General features: G+C 48.3%; 1 protein-coding gene across 2 annotated transcripts in view; it reads left to right on the top strand.

The window, feature by feature from the left end:
• The window catches only part of PIWIL2 (piwi like RNA-mediated gene silencing 2), a 53061-nt gene that overhangs the window by 8309 nt on the left and 24858 nt on the right, over window positions 1-19894 (top strand). For both annotated transcript variants that reach the window (XM_040971265.1, XM_040971264.1), the window contains exons 6-18: window positions 319-436; window positions 1375-1499; window positions 3237-3317; window positions 3555-3668; window positions 7282-7470; window positions 8021-8105; window positions 8776-8865; window positions 10085-10225; window positions 14333-14446; window positions 15431-15619; window positions 17482-17583; window positions 18183-18299; window positions 19489-19577. In XM_040971265.1, coding sequence (XP_040827199.1) covers window positions 319-436; window positions 1375-1499; window positions 3237-3317; window positions 3555-3668; window positions 7282-7470; window positions 8021-8105; window positions 8776-8865; window positions 10085-10225; window positions 14333-14446; window positions 15431-15619; window positions 17482-17583; window positions 18183-18299; window positions 19489-19577 — 1554 coding nt within the window. The remainder of the gene's footprint in view (window positions 1-318; window positions 437-1374; window positions 1500-3236; window positions 3318-3554; window positions 3669-7281; window positions 7471-8020; window positions 8106-8775; window positions 8866-10084; window positions 10226-14332; window positions 14447-15430; window positions 15620-17481; window positions 17584-18182; window positions 18300-19488; window positions 19578-19894) is intronic.

Here is a 19894-nt window from a genome sequence, read left to right as displayed (position 1 = left end):
AGCCCGTCTGGGGCCAGGAGCTTCTTCGAGGTCTCCCACACAGGTGCAAGGGCCAAAGGTTCTGAGCCGTCCTCTGCTGCTTTCCCAGGCCGTTAGCAGAGAGCTGGATTGGAAGTGGAGCAGTCAGGACATGAGCTGGAGCCCATGTGGCATTCCGGAGCTTGCAGGTGGAGTTATTGAATTTTTAAATATGACCACTAGATGGGGCAGCAGTTACAATTGAGTACTTCGGTAACATGCCTGTTGCGTAGCTGTAGTAAAGATTGCTGTTGAATCAAATGGAAGTAAAATCCTCTTTTTTTTAAAAATTTTTCCTAGCCCTAATGTGGAGTGCAAAAGTATGAGGTTTGGCATGCTGAAGGACCACCAGGCTGTCACTGGAAATGTCACTGCTTTTGATGGCTCCATTCTCTATCTGCCTGTTAAGCTTCAGCAGGTGAGACCAGTCAGGACATGCACTGCTGGATGAAACGGAAGAGTGCTCCGGAGTGGCGTGCGGGGATGCCAGGGGTTCCCGAGCCGAACCCTGCACAGAGGCACGGCGGAGCTGAGCAGAACTCAGCAGAGATGGTGTTCTTGGTGTCCCTTCTCGCATAAGGGCAGTGGTTCCGAGTCTTTGGCCTCAAGGATAAGCAATTCAAACATTAACAGGTTTCTCTTACCAAATGCATTTTAATATTTTAATCTCTAGTTTTGCTGTGATTTTGCTGATATGGTCAGCAAAGTGAAGGGAAATATAAATAAAACTTTGATTTTTAATATCTTATTTTTATTTGGAAGAGTCACAGTGAGAAGGAGAGACAGAGATTGGTCTTCCATCTGCTGATTCACTCCTTAAATGGCCTCAGTGGTTGGAGCTGAGCTGATCTGAAGCTTGGAGCCATAGCTTCTTCTGGGTCTCCCGTGTGGGTGTCTTGGGTGCAGAGGCCCCAAGACTTGAGTCATCTCCCACTGCTTTCTCAGGCACGTTAACAGGAACCTGGATCAGAAGTGGAGCCGCTGGGACATGACCCAGTACATATAGGGGGATGCTAGCACTGCAGCTGGAGGCTTAGCCCTCTGTGCCATGGGGTCAGCCTCCTTTTTGCAATTTCTTTTTGTGAACGGCAGGGATGGGAGGAGAAAATTCTCTCTCGTATTGCATTCTACAACAGCTGACTAGGCAAGGCCAGAGTCAGAAAGCATGAGATGTATTTTGAGCAGTCACCTGCAGCCTTGCAGGGTGTGTTAGCAGGAAGTGCGGTTTGGGATGGAACCCAGGTACCTCGTGGGCGTCCCATGTGGTATTTTTCGTGTTCTCTAGAACACAGCAGGGTCATGTCAGGCCTTGATGATTTCGTCATTTCTCTTTACCCGTGCGTGTTCATTTCTTAGGTTCTTGAGTTAAAAAGCCAGCGGAAGACGGATGATGCCGAGATCAGCATCAAGATCCAGTTGACCAAGATCCTGGAGCCGTGCTCGGACCTCTGCATTCCCTTCTACAATGTCGTCTTCCGCCGGTAAAAGTCTTCAAGAAGCTTGCATGGAGTCCAGTGTCTGTCTGGATGGGTTTGGAAACATTGAGCACTGATGTTGACTTAATTTCAAGATTATCTTATAGGTGGTAGGCCAGAGTTGGGTATATAAACTCAGGGGTTTTTTTTTTTTTTTTTTTGATTCTTTAAGAAATTTTGAAGTGGCATTTTAAGTACTTTTTTTTAAATTGATTTATTTTACTTGAATGTCAGTGTTATAGAGAGAAGAGGAAAAGGAGATAGATTTTCCATCTGTTGGTGCGTTCCTCAAATGGCTGCAGGTCAGAGCTGAGCTGATCCAAAGCCAGGAGCTTCTTCTGGGTCTCCCATGTGGATGCAGGGATCCACGGCTTCGGGCTGTCCTCCACTGCTTTCCCAGGCTACAAGCAGGGAGCTGGATTAGAAGTGGAGCAGACTGACCCGAACAAGCACTCATATGGGATGCCAGTGGTGCAGGTTGAGGATTAGCGGGCTATGCCACCACCAATGTACTGGCTTATTAGTGTATTTAAAACAGAACTGTTAAAGGGGCTACTTGAGGTCCCGGCGCGGTGGCGCAAGTGGTTAAGGTCCTCGCCTTGCATGCCCAGGATCCCATATGGGCGCCGGTTCTAATCCCGGCGGCCCCGCTTCCCATCCAGCTCCCTGCCTGTGGCCCGGGAAAGCAGTGGAGGACGGCCCAAAGCTTTGGGACCCTGCACTCGCGTGGGAGACCTGGAAGAGGCTCCTGGCTTTGGATCGGCATAGCATCGGCCGTTGCGCTCACTTGGGGAATGAATCATCGGACGGAAGATCTTCCTCTCTGTCTCTCCTCTCTGTATACCCGCCTTTCCAATAAAAATAAAATAAATCTTTAAAAAAAAAAAGAAAGGGGCTACTTGAAAGGGATCGTGTATGCAAATATTTCCAGGAAGAATTTTTCTAGTCTGATGAATTTCTTGGCATTCAGGAAGTTATTGATTCTGCAGCTTACTTTGAGAATCTGGTTTTCCTGCAGCTGTTGTTCCCAAGCTGCCATAGAAGCAGCTCTCTGTTGTGTGCAGAGCAGCAAGGAACAAGCAGCTCTGTCTGTCACACTGCTATTTGTAAACTTAAAAACTGGCTCTCGTGTCCTTTTTGATCCGTCGTGAACAGGGCTGTACGTGAAGCCTGGGCAGTGAACTCAGTGTTTAGTCAGATGAATGCTTTGATATAATTTTTATTTCAGCACGATTATTCTCAAGGTAAAAGCTGTATTGTACAGAGAGCACAGACTTTTTAAAAATGTTTCTTTGAAAGAGTTACAGGCAGAGAGAAAAAGAGGTCTTCTATCCTCTGATTTATTCCCCAGATGGCCACACAACCTGGGCTGGGCAGGCACAAGCCCGGGAGCATCCTCAGGGTCTTCCACGTGGTTGGCAGCTTGGCCCATCTGCTGCCGTCCCAGGCCATTAGCGAGAGCTGAGCTGGATGACTGCGTGTGGGGCAGCCTGCACGTGAGCTGGCGCCCGTATGTGCCGACCTAGCAGCAGCCTCACCTGCTGCACTGCAGCACACAGCTCAGACCCGTCAGGCTTCCGCAGCACAGTGATAGGGTCCTGGGGCATGGTGTGTTGTTGCTCTGTTAGGCGCCGCAGCACCGGGCCCGAGCACACAGCTCAGGCTTCCGCAGCACAGTGATAGGGTCCTGGGGCATGGTGTGTTGTTGCTCTGTTAGGCAGCTGCTCCTGCTCTTTGTTTCAGGGTAATGAAGCTGTTGGATATGAAGCTTGTGGGGAGGAACTTCTACGACCCCACGAGTGCCATGGTGCTGCAGCAGCACAGGTTGGTGGCCGTCCCCCTTGTCACATTTGAATGTTCTGGGTGTTAGACTGTGGAAATACTTTGGTAGTAAGTAAGTTATCAGTAATTCTCCTCTTGAGTTTGGGTTTTTTTAAGCAAGTGTACCATGATGCTGACTCGGTTTCTGTACTAGGTTTTTGTTGTTATTTCTCTGGAAGGGCAATAGCGGCTGAAGTGTTGTGCGGAACCCCTGGGTAAAGACCACGTCTCTCTCCCAAGGTTGCAGATCTGGCCGGGCTATGCAGCCAGTATCCGGAGGACTGACGGAGGGCTCTTCCTGCTTGCTGACGTCTCCCATAAGGTCATTCGGAACGACTCTGTGCTGGATGTCATGTGAGTGAACCAGAGCATCTGCCTTGACAGGCTGGTGGCTTTCTGGAAGCTTTAGGTGTGACGGGTGCTGGACCGGCTTAGGCAGAGCTCTGGATTTGTCAGTGTGCTGCAGCTTAAGAGAACGGAATGGATGGATGTACCCTTGTCCCTAAGACCTACTGAAATGGGCCTCTGCGTGAATGTCCGCTGTGTTTTGAAGAATTTGACTTAACACAGTAAGAAGGCATGGTTTGGGGTGGATGTTGGGGTACACATGGTAGGTTAGCTGCTGTTCAGGCCACTTGTATCTCATAGCAGGGTCCTGCTTGGAATCTGGGCTCTTGTACTTCGACTACCTTCCTGCTCATGCGTTCTGGAGGGCAGCAGGGGATAGCTCCGGTACTTGGGACCCTGCCAGCTGTGTGGGACCCTGCCAGCTGTGTGTGTGGCCCGGAGTTTGCGCTCCTGGTTTCAACCTGACCCAACCCTGCCTGTTGTACGCGTTCATGCAGTGAACCAGGAGATTGAAGATCTCTGTTAATTTTTCTGCCTTTTAAGTGGGTCAGTATTTAAAACTTTTTAATTGCTTTTTTTTTTTTTTTTCTAAATTTTTATTTTTTTAAAGATTTACTTTCATACTTCTTCATTGGAAAGGCGGATATACAGAGAGGAGAGACAGAGAGGAAGATCTTCCGTCCGATGATTCACTCCCCAAGTGAGCGCAACGGGCCGATACTATGCCGGTCCAAAGCCAGGAGCCTCTTCCGGGTCTCCCACGCGGGTGCAGGTTCCCAAAGCTTTGGGCCGTCCTCGACTGCTCTCCCAGGCCACAGGCAGGGAGCTGGAAGGGAAGCGGGGCTGCCGGGATTAGAACCGGCGCCCATATGGAATCCCGGGCGTGCAAGGCGAGGACCTTTAACCACTTGCGCCACCGCGCCGGGCCCTTAATTGCTTTTTAAAAGATTTATTTTTATTGGAAAGGCAGATTTACAGAGAGCGAAATCTTCCATTTGCTGGTTTACTCCCCGAATGGATGCGACTACCAGAGCTGAGCCGATCCAGAGCCAGCAGTTAGGAGCTTCCTCTGGGTCTCCCAGGCTTGTGCTGGGTGACTCGGGCCAAGGCAGTGAGCTGAGAGTGGTGGGAGAGAGATGATGACGGAGGGCTCTGAAGGGATGCTGTGTGTGAGGCCTCAGGGCCTTGTCTGACTACAGAGCTGCTTCAGCGGGGGGTGGCTGCAGAAGCACCCCTCTTCTGGAAGCATGGAGGGAGTCTTGGGAAGATAAGGCAGAAGTGGAGGTACCAGTTCAGATGCCATGGAATGTTGATCTGTAGTGTTAAGGTTTGAAAGGTGGAGACACGTAAAGGCACAGAGAGAGCTACTGTCTGCGGTTCACTCCCCAGCTTACAGTGCCTTCGGCAGAGCTGGGCTGAACTGGCACCCAGAGTTCGTTTCTAAATCTCTGGGTGCATGGTAGGAGCCCGACTCCTGGATTTGCCCCTTGCTGCCTCCTAAATCCCTCTGCGGCGTGCACCCTGAGAGCAGCTGCTGGTGTTGGTTGGGTACCCGCAGCCCTGCCACCCACAGGAGACCCAGCTTGAGTTCCGGGCTCCTGGGCTCCTTTGCCCTGGGCCGCCAGTGATTCAGATGAATGAAAGACCCCTCCCTCCCTTTCAAATCAATGGAAATAAATGATTTTGTTGAAGACAAAAATGTGCAATTAAAAATGGCATCTGATTTCTTTTTGTACTTTGGCATTTCTTGAGTGATAAGTACATCTAATATTTTTTAGAAAATAACATTTTGCCTGAAACCATAGGATTTTATTTTTTAAATTCAAAATAAAACAGGTACAGTTTAAAGTTGTTGTCCTTTATGTCTTCTCCAGTACTGTATGTTAGGATAACAAGGCGTGGGCCTGTAGTCTTTATTCCCCACTACCCCAGGCCCTCTATCCTTTACTCGGTTGCCCCCTCCCAGCCTCCAGCCATCCTTTTCCAGTACAAGGAAACAGTTAGGGGACAGCATTGTGTAGCACAGCAGGGCCCCGGCTTCCCTTAGGAGCATTGGTTTATGTCTGGCTGTTCCACTTTAAAAAAAATTTTATTTGTTTTTATTGGAAAGTCAGATATACAGAGAGGAGGAGAGACCAAAGATCTTCTGTCTAATGATTCACTCCCCGAGTGGCCGCCATGGCCAGAGCTGATCCGATCTGAAACCAGGAGTCAGGAGCTTCTTTCTGAGTCTTCCCTATGGGTACAGGGACCCAAGGCTTTGGGCCATCCTCAACTGCTTTCCCAGGCCACAAGCAGGGAGCTGGAAGGGAAGCAGGGCCACGGGGACACAAACTGGTACCCGTATGGGATGCTGGTGGATGCAAAGTGAGAACTTTACCAGTAGGCTACTGCCCTGGGTCCTTGGCTGCTCCACTTCTGACCCAGCTCCTTTCTCATGCATATGCAAGAAGAGCAGAGCGTATACCCTGCCACCCATGTGGGCGTCCACGAGACGTTCCTAACTGCTGCCCAGCTGTGCCTGGTGTGGCCATGGTCCCATGGATCAGGATCCTGTAACATTGCCTTCCAAATGATTGAGTAAATTCTGTAAAGAAAAAGGAAATGATAACTAGAAAAAAGGCATTTCATGAGAGAAAATTGAGAATCTTCATAGGGGGTATTAACTATACCTGTTAGTATGAATTCTGTACTGTTGGTTGCTTCTGACTTTCGTAGTTCAGCATTTGTGTGTTTTGGACCCACAGCAGTTTCAGCTCTCTTCCCCCGCTGTGACACGTGGGCCATGTTAGTCGTTCTAATCCATTCACTTCACACTGTGAAATGTGCACACCCTGAGCCTGGGGTGTGTTACATAGAAGGGTAATGCGATATTTTCAGTCACCTCATTATGTGTGGTACACATAATTCTATGTGATTTAGGTAAAAAAAATTTATGTAAAAGTGATTTATGTGAAAGTTCACAGGAAACGTGTGTGTTGAAAAAGTGCGTGTGGGTTTGAAGTGTTTTGCACCAAAATAGACTTGTCTTAACTTCTCTGTTCTGTTTCCACTAACCTCCATGATTATCCCCCTTCATCTTCCTCTGGCCATGGTGGTGCCCACAGCCCAGCCTGGCAGGTTCCTTCTGCAGTGGCCAGCTGCCCTGGCCCTTTCCTTGGCTCTGTGTGTGTGTGTTGGTACCAAGCGCTGCTGTGTTGTCTGCTTGTGGCACGGTTCCTGACATTACCTGTGTGTGTGCTGTCTCATCCTTCATCTGTAGCATCTTACTAGTGGCTCCTGATAGGCTCAGATTTGGTGCTTTTCCTGCAGGTAGGAAAGAGCGAATATAGTTGAGAGAATGTTTTATTGTGCCTTTTGTATCCTGAGTTCTAGTATGGTGAAAGCAGGTAATTGTTAGAACACCTCTTTTTACAGTCTGGTGAATCTTGTTAACATGTGATTGTTGCTTCTAATGATTTTTTTTTCTTCACTGCTGCTGCTGATTATTTTCTATTTGAAAAAAGTGAACACACGACTGGAGCCTCCTGGGGCTGCTAGCTGGCCGTGGTGATAGCCCTGCATTACACGTACTTCTGTGTGTGTACCCTGGGATCCAGGTCTTCCTTCCTTCCCAAAGGCACGCCATGTATCAGCAAAACAAGGAGAACTTCCAGGAAGAGTGCAGTAAGCTTCTGGTTGGCAGCATCGTCATCACCCGATACAACAATCGCACCTACCGGATCGATGATGTGGACTGGAATAAGACTCCAAAAGATAGCTTCACCATGTCTGACGGCAAGGAGATCACGTTTCTGGAATACTACAGGTGGACAGAAGACTCCGGGTTTGGGCCCAAGGGTGGGGTAGAATGTCATCTCCGACTTCAGCAGGATGTCGGAGTTACCCGATAGCATTCATCTTGACATTTTCAAAATACTTGAATGAGTGATATGCCCTAGATTAGATGAGTTTGTTTGTGGGAATATATTATTCTCAGAAATTCCTTGAATGCTTTGGGAAGCTACTATATAATTTTTTCTCGGGGCTTTGAATTGTCTTTATGTTGCTGATTTTGTTAGATGTCTAGTTGGAAGATGAGGTTTAATTCATTAGCCATGGCTATCATTTTGCCTTTCTGTTCCCTAGGCTCTGCACCCCAATACACTTTTTCTTTGGCTTTGAGTCTTATGTCTCTTGTGTTTAACTAACAGTGTAGTGTGAACCTGCTTTTTCCTCTTATAAATAAAGTCTTCCACATGGATTCTGGATAAGGGCATTGTGCAGATGTATACCTCAGTCCTGCTCAGGAGACTCTGGACTGTTGCTCCAAGAGTGGGGACGCCGTTACTGAAATGTTTCCCTGCTTCCACCTTTAGCAAAAACTATGGGATCACCGTGAAGGAAGAGGACCAGCCGCTGCTGATTCACAGGCCCAGCGAGAGGCAGAACAACCACGGGATGGTGAGCAGGCTGTCCGGCGTACACGTCCGGTCCCTGTCCTTCATTCTGTGGGTTGCTCTTGTAGCTTGCTCTCACAGCTGTTGAGGGGTGGGGTGGAGCGCTGATGATGGCGTGGTTGAGGAAAGTTGTGCAGGGTTTGGGATGCTGACTCGCTCTCGAAGTCTTCACAAGGAGGAGCTAAATATCCAAGAGTGATTTTAGTTGAAGATGGGACTAAAGTTTCTTGTGATGCAAGGTGCAAACTTTGGGCTCATTAAGGAGAGGGTAGACATTTCTTTTCACAGAGTTGGCCTGAAGGAAGGTCTCTTGCGTCCAGACTCCTGGAGCTGCTCAGGCTGAGGAGAAGCCCAGGGTAGAGAGATGGAAGCACAGTTTGATGGGATATATTGTCTAACCATTGTCTAGAGCCCCAGGAGAGACAGGGTTGTTTTGTTTCTCTAGTTTTCATTTCCTTTGGACAGCTGCAGCTGTCCCTGATAAGGCAGGCTGTGTGTACCATGACTGGATGGAGAAAAGTACTAATCCCTTGCCCTTGTCCGGGGTCTCACGTGCCTTGGTGTCCACAGGAGGTCACTCCAGGACCAACCCTGGACCATAGGGCATCTGCAGGTCAGGGAAGCCCTGTCCTATTCCCACTGCCTCACTTTCCCCTCCTGTTTTTTCTCCAAAGCTCCTGAAAGGTGAAATCCTGCTGCTGCCTGAGCTTTCCTTCATGACTGGAATCCCAGAGAAAATGAAGAAGGACTTCAGAGCTATGAAGGTCGGAGTCCCGTTGGTTCCCGTAAAGCGCCCTTTGGGTACTGTCTGCGTTAGAAGCAGGCTGGGTTCTGGCTCTGACACTGGCGTGAGCTGTCGCCTGGGCAAATCCCTTCTCCCAGATCCTAGCTTTCCTCTCTGTGAAACATGATCAGTGTCTCTTGCTGTACTCGGTGTGTCAGAGCCCGTCACGGCCTCCTTTGAGGGACTCAGTTACCAGGTAAAAAAGAAACCAGCAGCTCTGTCTTCATCCTCCTGGTCAGGTGACCACCCAGGAGACTCTGCGAGTGCTGGATTATTGTAATTTCCTGTAAGCCTCCAGCTGAGTTAAAGGTGTGGAGGAGATGATGTCAGAAGCCATGGATGGGGCCTGTCTAGTGGATTCTGGGCACGCAGGCTAGTTGGGTTCAGGTCCCACAGAACCTCACTGCCAGCAGAGACTGGCACGGCTTGCCCAGCAGGGTGGGTGCCAGGCCCCTGCATGCTCTCTTGCTCCTCTGAAAGAGCTGCTCGCGCTCTGCTGCTTCGCCGTCTGCTCCATGTCTGCCTGATATGTCACATCAGATTGTTGAACATCACGAAGTGAAGCTCAAAGTTCCCGTAAAACGTTTATTTCCTTCATGTTGACTCTGCCCCTCCTGCCTTGGCTGTGTGGGTCACAGTGCCTTCCTTATGACTCCCAGTTGCCTAATAATTTTATGGTCACGGTGCTACCCATGATAATGTAACCACGTGAACTTCCTGGACAGTGGCTGTGCAGTTTATTGGCCCTAGAACCGCAGAGAACTCATGTGATCTAGACTCTTCATGTACCTGTGAGATATTGCTCAGTTAAATATGGAGCAGGTCAAACACTGTGGCAAGCTCTGAGCAGAAAGTACCTACCTTGTGATGATACTGAGTGGCTAGTAAAGCATGAGATAAAATACAAGAGTGACAACAGATTTCTGTATGTTTGCCTGGATGACTGGCATAAGGATGGCAGGGCCAGGATGGCACTTCAGGTCTCCCACTTGGGTGTCAGGACCCCAGTTCCTTGAGACATCATTGCTGTCCCACTGTGGGCAACTGGAATGAGAAGGACAGGACTCGGAGGCAGGGCACAGCCGTCTTCACTGCCAGGCTGACTGGCCACTCCACGGTTCTGTTTTAGAGACATTGGGGTCCTCACACTGGACAGAGGGATGCTTAGAACGAATCCTCGCCATTCTCTCTCTCTCTAGGATTTGACCCAGCAGATCAACCTGAGCCCGAAGCAGCACCACAGTGCTCTAGAGTGCTTGCTCCAAAGAATTTCCAAGAATGAAATGGCCAACAGTGAGCTGACGCGCTGGGGGCTCTGTCTGCAGAAGGATGTGCATAAGGTAGACGAGGTCACCTGACGGCGTGGGAAACGGTGCTTGTCACCAGGGTTGTAGAGTTTGGTGACACAGCGTGGTAACTTGCTAACTTCATTTCAGAATTTCTGCCTTGTTTACATTCTGGCTTGCTTTCTGCCTTTCATTCCCAGTCGGGATGCTTACATTCCCTTGACCTGATTTAGTCTGATTTCCCAGGGAATGGAGCTATTAATTCCTGGACAGATAGCAAAAGCAATATTGACTTAATTTTCAGGATCCAAACCCTAATTAATTTTTTAAATGTTATTTTCTTTCTTTGAAAGGCAAAGCTAGAAGCATGAGTTTCCGTTACTGCTTCATCTCCCCAAATGGTCTCATTGGCAAAGGCTGATCCAGGGCAAAGCCAGGAGCCTAGAATTCCATCTTGGGCTCCTGTGTGAGTGGCAAGAGCCCAAACCCTTGAGCCATCTTCCGCCACTTTGCCAGGTGCATTTGCAGAGAACAGCATTCCAGCCGGTGCTGATTTGGGATGCTGGTGTCGCTGGCAGAGGCTTAATCCACAGGGCCGCGAGGCTGATCCCCTTTTTAAGTGATTAAGACACTGGATGTCTTTCTCTCTGTTGCATGCTCTCTTTTAGGTGTTTTTATTTGAAAGTCAGATTTACAGAGAAAAGGTGAGACAGAAAGAACTTCCACCCACTGGTTTGCTTCCCAAGGTCAGAGCTGAGCCAATCCAAAGCCAGGAGCCAGGAGTTTCTTCTGGGTCTTCCACATGGGTGCGGGGTCACAAAGCTTTGGGCTGTCCTCTACTGCATTTCCAGGAAACAAGCAGGGAGCTGAATGGAAAGTGGAGCAGCCGGGACACAAACTGGCACCCATATAGGATGCCAGTGCATGCCAGGCAAGGACTTTAGCCACTAGGCTGCTGCACCGGGCCCATAGCTTTTCTTTTCTTTTTTTGAACTTTATTGTGGACTTTTATTGCTCAGAAGATTAAGTTCACAGTGATTAGGCAGACCTATGGGGCACTGCCTGATGATCCTATTTAAAATTTGTAGCCAGACCTCTTATTACCCTGTGAAAATTTAAAAAAAGTAACGTTTGTGTGTAAGATATTTATAAGGTAGGGAAATCACAGACAAATTCAGGCATACAGAGTGAGCAGGGAGGGGACAGCTGGGATAGAGACCTCTCCCCGTTTGACCTCTCTGGCTAGCTTTCCCTGAGTCTGGGAGTGGGAGTGGCTATACGATGCCACCCCCAAGTCCTGGGTGAGAGGGAATACGTTCTGTGGAAGGGATTATTGAGCGACAGGTAGGCAGATAGTATTACATAGGGTAGGGAAGTGTGGCCTCCAGTTTATGACTCTAGGCTAGCTACCAGCCTGTCCCATTCTGTCCCCTCCGCAGATTTCCAGCCCTTCATCTTAAGGTTGCTGAAGGAAACAAATTCCTGACGGCTTCTGCAGTTACTTCCTGCCGATGAGGAATGTAGGCCGTGTATGTCTCGCATTCAGAAATCTCTCAGAGCATCTAATAGGTCTATCTCAGCTCGAGGAATTCCAGCTGGCACTAGTGACTGGGTCCCCCTGATGTCACTGTCCTCCTGAGAAGTCGCTGGCCTTTTCTGTCTTTTGAAATGTCATCCGAGGTCCTTGACTGAATGACAGGACCTGGACAGCTCCTCCTCCTTGTGTGTGATCCTCTCCCCTGCACAGAATCGGCACAGGAGACAGCATAACATACACTGTGTGTTTCGAGGCCAGTACAGACGCCCCTGGGCCCTGGTTCTGGAGATCAGCTGTACGTGATCGTCCAGGTTTGTTGACCGTGCCAAAGGCCATCAGTGGAAGACCGCCCTTCCCCAGGACCCTGGCCTAGTGCAGCGGCATGCTGAGGTATCAGCTGCCTGGGATCCTGGAGCCCCTGGCCTGTCTGTCCACTTCATCCTGTCACTGCTGCGTCACTGAAGACGGTGGGCTCTTCCTGCAAAAGTCAGTCTGTTGTAGATTTAACATTAAAGAATAGGCAGCTATGCTGACCCGTCGTAGAGTTAACCCGGAGTGCCAGCCGGCTGCTGGCTGCTTTGCTCCCAGGAGTGTAACCCTTGCCTACGGACAAGACACCCTGGGCCACTGCCTACACCGGTTTATTATAGACATATTACAAGTGTATTTTGGCTGTTTTCACTTTTCTTTTGAGTTGATACCAAAATAATTTTGTCGCTGCTGCAGTCCTCTAGCACGCTTGACAATTGCTCCTATGCTGTTTGATTAAGTAATAACACACAATGTGCTGGATGTTGTGGTGCAGCAAGTTAAGCCACTGTCTGAGGAGACCTGCAAGTGCCTGCCGTCGGATCCCGCCTCCGTGTCCTAATGCATACCATGGAGAGTAGCTGGGGATGGCACAGGTATTGAGGTCCCTGCCACACGCATGGGGGACCTGGGTTGATTTTCAAGTTCCTGGCTTTAGCCTGACTCAACCCTGGTTGTTGGCAGGTGTTTGAGAGGGTAAATCAGTGGATAGAAAATCTGTCTTAATCTTTCTCTTTGCCTTCTCTCTGCCTTTCAAACAAAAAAAGCTTTCACAAGTAAATGTGGGGGGCCCAGCATGATGGCTCAGTGGCTGTATCCTTGCTTTACATGCGCCAAGATCCTGTATGGGCACTGGTTCATGTCCCAGTTACTCTACCTCCCTTCAGCTCCCTGTCTGTGCCCTGGGAAAGCAGTGGAGGACGGCCCAAAGCCTTGGGACCCTGCAGCCGTGTGGGAGACCTGGAAGAGGCTCCTGGTTTTGGATCAGCTCAGCTCCAGCAGTTGTGACTGCTTGGGCAGTAAATCAACAGACAGATCTTCCTCCCTGTCCCTCCTTCTCTGTATATCTGACTTTACAATGAAAATAAAGTAAATCTGCAAAAAAAAAAAAAAATTACTACTAGATTTAGGCTCATTGAATTTTTATGTTTTGTTTTTACAAAAGCAGGGACGTGTCATGTATAATTAAAAAGTGAGCTTAGTGATCACAAATTAAACCATCATACTGTTTTTAGATCTTTAGATCTGATGGATACGTTTTTTTCCATTTTAATTTTTCATAGTTACGTCATGGCTTTATTTCCGGTGTGAACAGTAATCAATGGTTAGCTTTATGAAGAAATGTTGTCCTTAGTTTTCCACCTTTGCTTTTGTCCTTAATATAGTGTGTGGAGGATAGGGAAGGGTTTGCACTCGCACTGAAGACGCTGGCTGGGCTGCTCCGCGCCGTGTTAGGGTCAGTGGGTTTGTGTCTGGGATCTCTTCTGGGCTCTGCCTTCCTGGTGATGTCCACCCTTGGAGGCAGCAGGGGCTGGCTCAGACAGGTGGTCCTCTTGAAACCATATAGGAGAGCTTGGATTGAGTTTCTGTCTCCTGCCTTTGACATGGCCCAGTACCAGTTGTCGGGCCGCATTTGGAGAGTGAACCGTAATTGGGAGTTCATTTTTTTCCTCTTTCATGTCTCTTAAATACATTTTCTAAATGTAACGTAATTTTTTTTTTGAGTCAGCATTTGGCACGCAGTTAAGATTTCAGTTGGGATGCCTGTCCCCCGACTCAGGTAACTTGGGCAACCCTTGTTCCTCTGCAGCAGCAGGAAGCTGGTGCTAAAGCAGACCCTGGAGGAAGCAGGTGATGGCTCAGGCGATCCCTGCCACCCTTTTGGGAGACCTGGATGGCATTCTTGACTTTGGCTTATTTTAAAGATGGCAGTTGGGCACTTGCCAAGTGAAACAACAGATGGAAGATCTTTGACCTTACAGTAAAGTAAAAATAAATATGTATTTAAGACCTGGCCAAAGATTATTTTTCTTCATTCCCTGGTGCTAAGGAGACTGTTTTGGAGTTGTTTCTTGTGATGCCATGTTGGAAGCTTGCATGAAAGATTAGTACCTGGTAGATCTTACCTGTGTGAGTCCAGATTTTTATTGACTTGGACTCTACTACTAGGAGTCTCATCTTCCTGCTATTCTGAAAAGCTTTAACAGGTAGGATTTGTGTTAGAGCTTACCAGACCTCACAGAGAACAGAAACATTGTTTTACTAAATAGTAATTTGGGGTGACTCATGTGATAGCTATTTTATGTTCTATTTAGATTGAAGGACGTGTTCTACCAATGGAAAGAATTAACCTAAGAAACACTTCATTTATCACATCTCAGGATCTAAACTGGGTTAAGGAAGTAACCAGAGACCTTTCCATCTTGACTGTAAGTACTTCAAGTGGTACAGAGGATCAGTGTTCTAAAAAATGTGAAAATTAGGGAGCTGAAATGATGGCGTTATTGATGTGAATTACCTGCTAAGCAGAGCAGTTGATTAGTTTGCCTGTCTCCAAACTTAGGATGAGCCAGCAAGTTGCTGTGGAAATCCCTGAAGTGCCAGCCTGTTAATACTTTTTTCCTCCTGTTCCCCAAAGAGTTTCTGGAGAGCGATTTTATCCATGAAAGAAGTCAAATTTGATTAAAACGGTGCCCCACAAAGGCAACTACTGTATTAGCTATTTGCATTGAAGAATAAAAGGTAGATAGTTACTTCTAAATGTTTTTGGCTAGCCTAGTGTTTGTGGCCATGTGCAGCCTAACTTTCTCGGAGTCTATATTGAAATACAATAAAGGCAAGGTGCACTTAAAAGTGATAAACTTGATGAGTTTTCACAGATTTGTGTAATCAGTAACAAGGTTTGAGAAACGACCTCACCAGCCCCACGAGCTTTTCCTTTCATGCCTGCATCGGGAATGAGTTACTTCTTGTCCCTCAGTGCACGTGCACGCGCGTGCACACACACACACACACACACACACACACACTCTCTCTCTCTCTCTCTCTCTCTCTCTCTCTCTCTGACCTCTACTCTGACTTCTGATGGCAGAGATGTTTGCAGTGGTTGTTGTTTGTTCTATATACATGGAGTCACACAGTGTACCTTGGCCTGGCTTCCCTCTCTGCAACCTTGTATTGGTGAGTGTTGTCCCTACTGTTGGCCGTTACTGTAGAACTTCCTTTCTCAATTTCTATATTGTATTTCATGTGTTGCAGTATGCTTCTCATCTTTGTCCCTGTTAATAACAGGAGTCAGGTAAGCTGAGGGTGTGAAGAGCAATTTATTCCTTAGAAAAAAAATCTTCTGAGTGTAAATTTAGAATGTCATTAGTTGCGAGAAGTACTGAAAACCAGCCTGTGGTTGTTCCTAGATCCCCATGCATTTCTGGGCGCTTTTTTACCCAAAGAGAGCAACGGATCAGGCGCGAGAACTGGTTAACATGTTAGAGAAGATAGCCGGCCCCATTGGCATGCGCATGAGCGCCCCAGCCTGGGTTGAGCTGAAGGATGACCGCATAGAGACCTACATCAGAACCATTCAGTCCATGCTGGGAGTGGAGGTAACTAACTGATCCGGGTAAATGTCTGTTGTAAAATGCTTGAATGACTGAGTTTAAATTACTTGATCATCAATCTGTTGACATATAGGAACCTCTGTCTTACCCATGTACACGTGAAATGCTGAACTGAGAAAGTATTCTCATGTTCCTTGGTTTCCCTGACTCTCTGTTGGTTGGTTCTCTCTCTCGGACTGTTTTTGTCACGTACTTGGCTATGAGAAAAGGTTCATTATCTGTCGAACATGTGGTACTCAGAAAAGCAGCTACTTGGACCAGGTGCCAGCTTGCACGACTCAGCCCTGAGCTGCCGTGCTTTGACTCAAGAGACCAGCTGCTTGGTGATGCCCTTGGCAGGTGGCCCATCAGTTGGGCCCTGTTAACTGATTGGGGCACTGGGTCTGAGCAGGTCACAGCACCCACAGCTCAGTAGCTCAGTTCTCACTGTTCTTATCTGGTAGTAAATAAGAGTAAGATTAGGGATAGAGCAAAGACAGGTGGAAGGTTTGGGAGGCATAGCTCACCCTTGAATTGCAGACTTTGGTGCAGAGAATTGTTCTGGGACGGTCAGCGTGTGTGCCCTCGCTTTGATCCATCCCTCTGGGTCTGTCATTTGTAGCAACATTTTTGTGTGCATTTTCTAGGTTCCTCCTGATCGCCCAGCTGCCCTGCCTCATGGCTCCCCTCAGGCCTGTTTGTTGATATTCTTGGCTACACCCGCTCGCTCCATTCACAGCTTCTCATGTCTCCTTTATCATGAGAGCACACAGCCAGCAGTTCTCAGGCATAATTGAACGAGCCTCGTGCGGGGGTGGTATTTCTCTGCCATCTTCAGGACGTTCTGTGTGGTTATTGTTCTGTTTATGAGTGATCACACACAGATGTCTCATCAGGTAGAGAAGTAACGTAACTGGATGAAGTGGGCCTAGAGGGGTTACTGTAGTGAATTAACAATCCTGTGGTCCAGAGAGAGAAGCAGTATTGCCACATTGATTTTTGTTTTGGAAAGGAATCAAAAAATCTGGATTTTCCTATGTGTACATCACTGTATGCTTAAATATTTATTTAAACAGACAAATTAGTAATCTTCATAGGGAATAAAAAAAGATGTGTTTGCTGAGTTCAGCCCATCAATTCCCAGTGTACATCATGGCCACGTGACTGATAGCATTGCTGCGACATGTGGCCTCTGAGAAGCCTTACCTGACAAACCAGTCTTGAGTTGAAGCCGTAGACTGCTGACTTCTGATTTATGGCATTTTCCAGCACAGAAGGTTGGCAGTCTTACTCAACTTGAGTTCTCCCTTTTTTTATTCAGACTTTGGGAGGTCCTGTGTCTCAGATGTCCTGAACACTGGGGACATAAAGGCTGCCACGTGGCGGAAGCTGCTGGCTATACTGTCACTCTCTAGTTAGAGAGGTAGGGACCGTTGTTGAAGGACTCTGCAGGAGCTTGCCTCACCCTGTGCTGCATGGGGCTCTGAGTCCCTGCTACTGCTGCTGCATCCCATTTTTTCTCAAGGTTCTGTGGAACGAGTGCTAGAAGCTGCCTACTCTCACCACTTTGGAGGGAGCTGAAAGTGAGAATGTAGCCCTGTGTGTTTTGAAACCTCTTCCTTCTCCAGGCATGTAGTGTCCTGGTGGAGACATTTTCAGTATGCTGTTACATTGCCTGTTCATGCAGAGCAACCCCGAGCCAAACACATGCTACTTGAGTGAAGGCTTTTCTGGTTCAGTGGTCACCATCTCTGAGTTCCTTGTCTCCGTAAAAGGCCCATGGCATTGCAGGCTCCGACTGCCCCGACTGGGTGGCCATGCCAGTCTGAGTTCCAAAGCCTGGCTTGCTTCCTCTCGCTCTTACCCAGGGGAAGATCCAGATGGTTGTCTGCATTATCATGGGGACCCGGGATGACCTCTACGGGGCCATCAAGAAGCTGTGCTGCGTGCAGTCCCCGGTGCCCTCCCAGGTGAGTGTGCCACAGCCTGAAGTAGCTGTGAGAAGCCAGGGTACAGCGGGCCTTCTGGGGAAGAGTGGATGTGCTGAGAGTAACCTGGGGAATGGCGGATAGCCAGCCCTTCCTAAGTGCTGCCTAGGCACTCCCCTGGACTGACCTGCTTGCTGGGAGTTCAGTCATGGGGTGGTTCCCTGTGATTGGGTTCTGAGAGCACACTCCTTTGCTCCGAATGGGGAAGGCTGATTTTCCTATGGGGCTTAGAATTGCATGCTGCAGGAGACCCTGGGGAAAGCTTTTGTTGGTTGGCTGTCTTGTTTGCTTTGGCATATGCACAGGCGTGACTGGCAACGCTAGAATTGGAGTGATTAGCCCTCCTCTGCTGGCCTGCATTTCTGAAGTATGGTGTTCACAGGGAGCTGGATGGGAAGTGGAGCTGCCGGGATTAGAACCTGCACCCATATGGGATCCCGGCACATTCAGAGCGAGGACTTTAGTCGCTAGGCCACACTGCAGGGCCCGAAGTGCGGTGTTTGCTTGAGACTTAGCATCCTTTTCTGAGGAGTGACTCATGCCTTGCGTTTGTCCACGCTTTGTGATCCCTTCACTTACAGGTCATCAATGTCCGGACCATTGGGCAGCCCGCCAGGCTTCGGAGTGTGGCCCAGAAAATCTTACTGCAGATAAACTGCAAGCTGGGCGGTGAGCTCTGGGGAGTGGATATTCCTCTGGTGAGTGGTGCTGCCCGTGTCCTCGTTCAGCTTGGTTCTCCGGCGAGAGCCGCCTGCCTGCTCCCTGGTCTTCTGCTCTGGCGCCCCGAGTGCCTTTCCCAGTATTTACTCACTAGTGCTTCCCTGCCTGTTAGTGGTCCAAGCCCAGCGACTAAAAATAGTCGTTACGTTTCTAAATGCTGAAAACAATAGAAATAAGACCAGTTGTTCATGACACATGCCAATTATGTGAAACTAAGCTTTTAGTGTATCCCAGTGTCCTTAAACACAGTTTATTGGGTTTATGGGCATCCTTGTTCTTGTACTGTGCTTGCTTTTGAGAGGGGAATGTGGAACCCCTGAGCTTTTCAATCTTTATCCTGAAAAATGTGGAACCTACTCAGTTTATATAAATTAAAAATAAAAGTGTAAAACATCCAGTTCCATGAAAAAGAATCATCATCATAAGAAAAGGCCAGATTGAAGAGCTCCTGGGGCTCCTGGGGCTCCAGAGCCGATGAGGTCCCTGTGTGATCCTTTTAACAAAAAGCGTGAGCTGACCTCTAATGTAGAACTGTTTCACCATGTTTTTTTAAATATTTATTTTCATTGGAAAGTCACGTTTACAGAGAGGAGGAGAGACAGAGAAAAAAAATCTTCTATCCGTTGGCTCCCTCCGCAGTGACCAGAGCTGAGCCAATACAAAGCTGGCAACCAGGAGCTTCTTCCAGGTCTCCTGTGTGGGTGCAGGGTTCCGAGGCTTTGGGCTGTTCTCTGCTGCCTTCCCAGACCACAGCAGGGAACTGAAAGGGAAGTTGAGCAGCTGGGATGTGAACCAGCGCCCATATGTGATCCCAGCACTAGTAAGGTGAAGGGTTTAGCCACTAAGCTATTGTGCCAGGCCCCCCAGCATGTTTAATAGTTGTCAAATCAGGCTGACATCATGGACAGTAGGTTAAGCTGCCACCTGTGACTCTTGGCATCCCATATAGGCACCAGTTCAACTTACAACTGCTCTGTCGCTTTTCTCTGTAACTCTGCCTTTCAAAAAAAAAAAGTCTTAGAGAAAAATAACCTGTCAAGTTGATGGCAGTCTTTCTCTTTGTTTCCAGAATTAATGTTTATTTGTAAACAGGTAACGCTCCAGGTAGCGGTTAACACAGAGCAGTGGAGTGTGTGGGTTTGGCATTTGCTTTGTCTTCTCCCCCAGAAACAGCTGATGGTGATTGGCATGGATGTCTACCATGACCCCAGCAGAGGCATGCGCTCCGTGGTCGGCTTCGTGGCAAGCATCAACCTGTACGTGCTAGTCCTAGTTGCATTGCGCTGACTTTCATGTTCTCGTGCTAATCTTACTGTAAGCCCTGAAAAGATTTTCAAGTATGATGTGTTCTTCTTATGGTCCTTATTGAAGCAGCTGGTTGACCAGGTTGTCTGGGAAGCTCCCAGCGTGGCGCTCTTTCAAGGATGGGGCTGTCCCACACAGTTGGTTCCCTCCTGCCCCTAAAAGTGAGGGGTTTTGGTTGTTTTTCTGGAATTATAAAAATAAGACATTCTCATTCCAGTTACCTGTGGAGATTTATAAAGTTTTGTATTATCCATTTTTTGCCAACTAG

This window comes from Ochotona curzoniae, unplaced genomic scaffold (genome assembly GCF_017591425.1).
Source record: "Ochotona curzoniae isolate NIBS_2020 unplaced genomic scaffold, NIBS_Ocur_1.0 contig_21, whole genome shotgun sequence".
NCBI classification, from domain to species: Eukaryota; Metazoa; Chordata; class Mammalia; order Lagomorpha; family Ochotonidae; genus Ochotona; species Ochotona curzoniae.
Note: the sequence above shows the minus strand (reverse complement) of the source record. Positions and strands in the feature narration are given on the sequence as shown.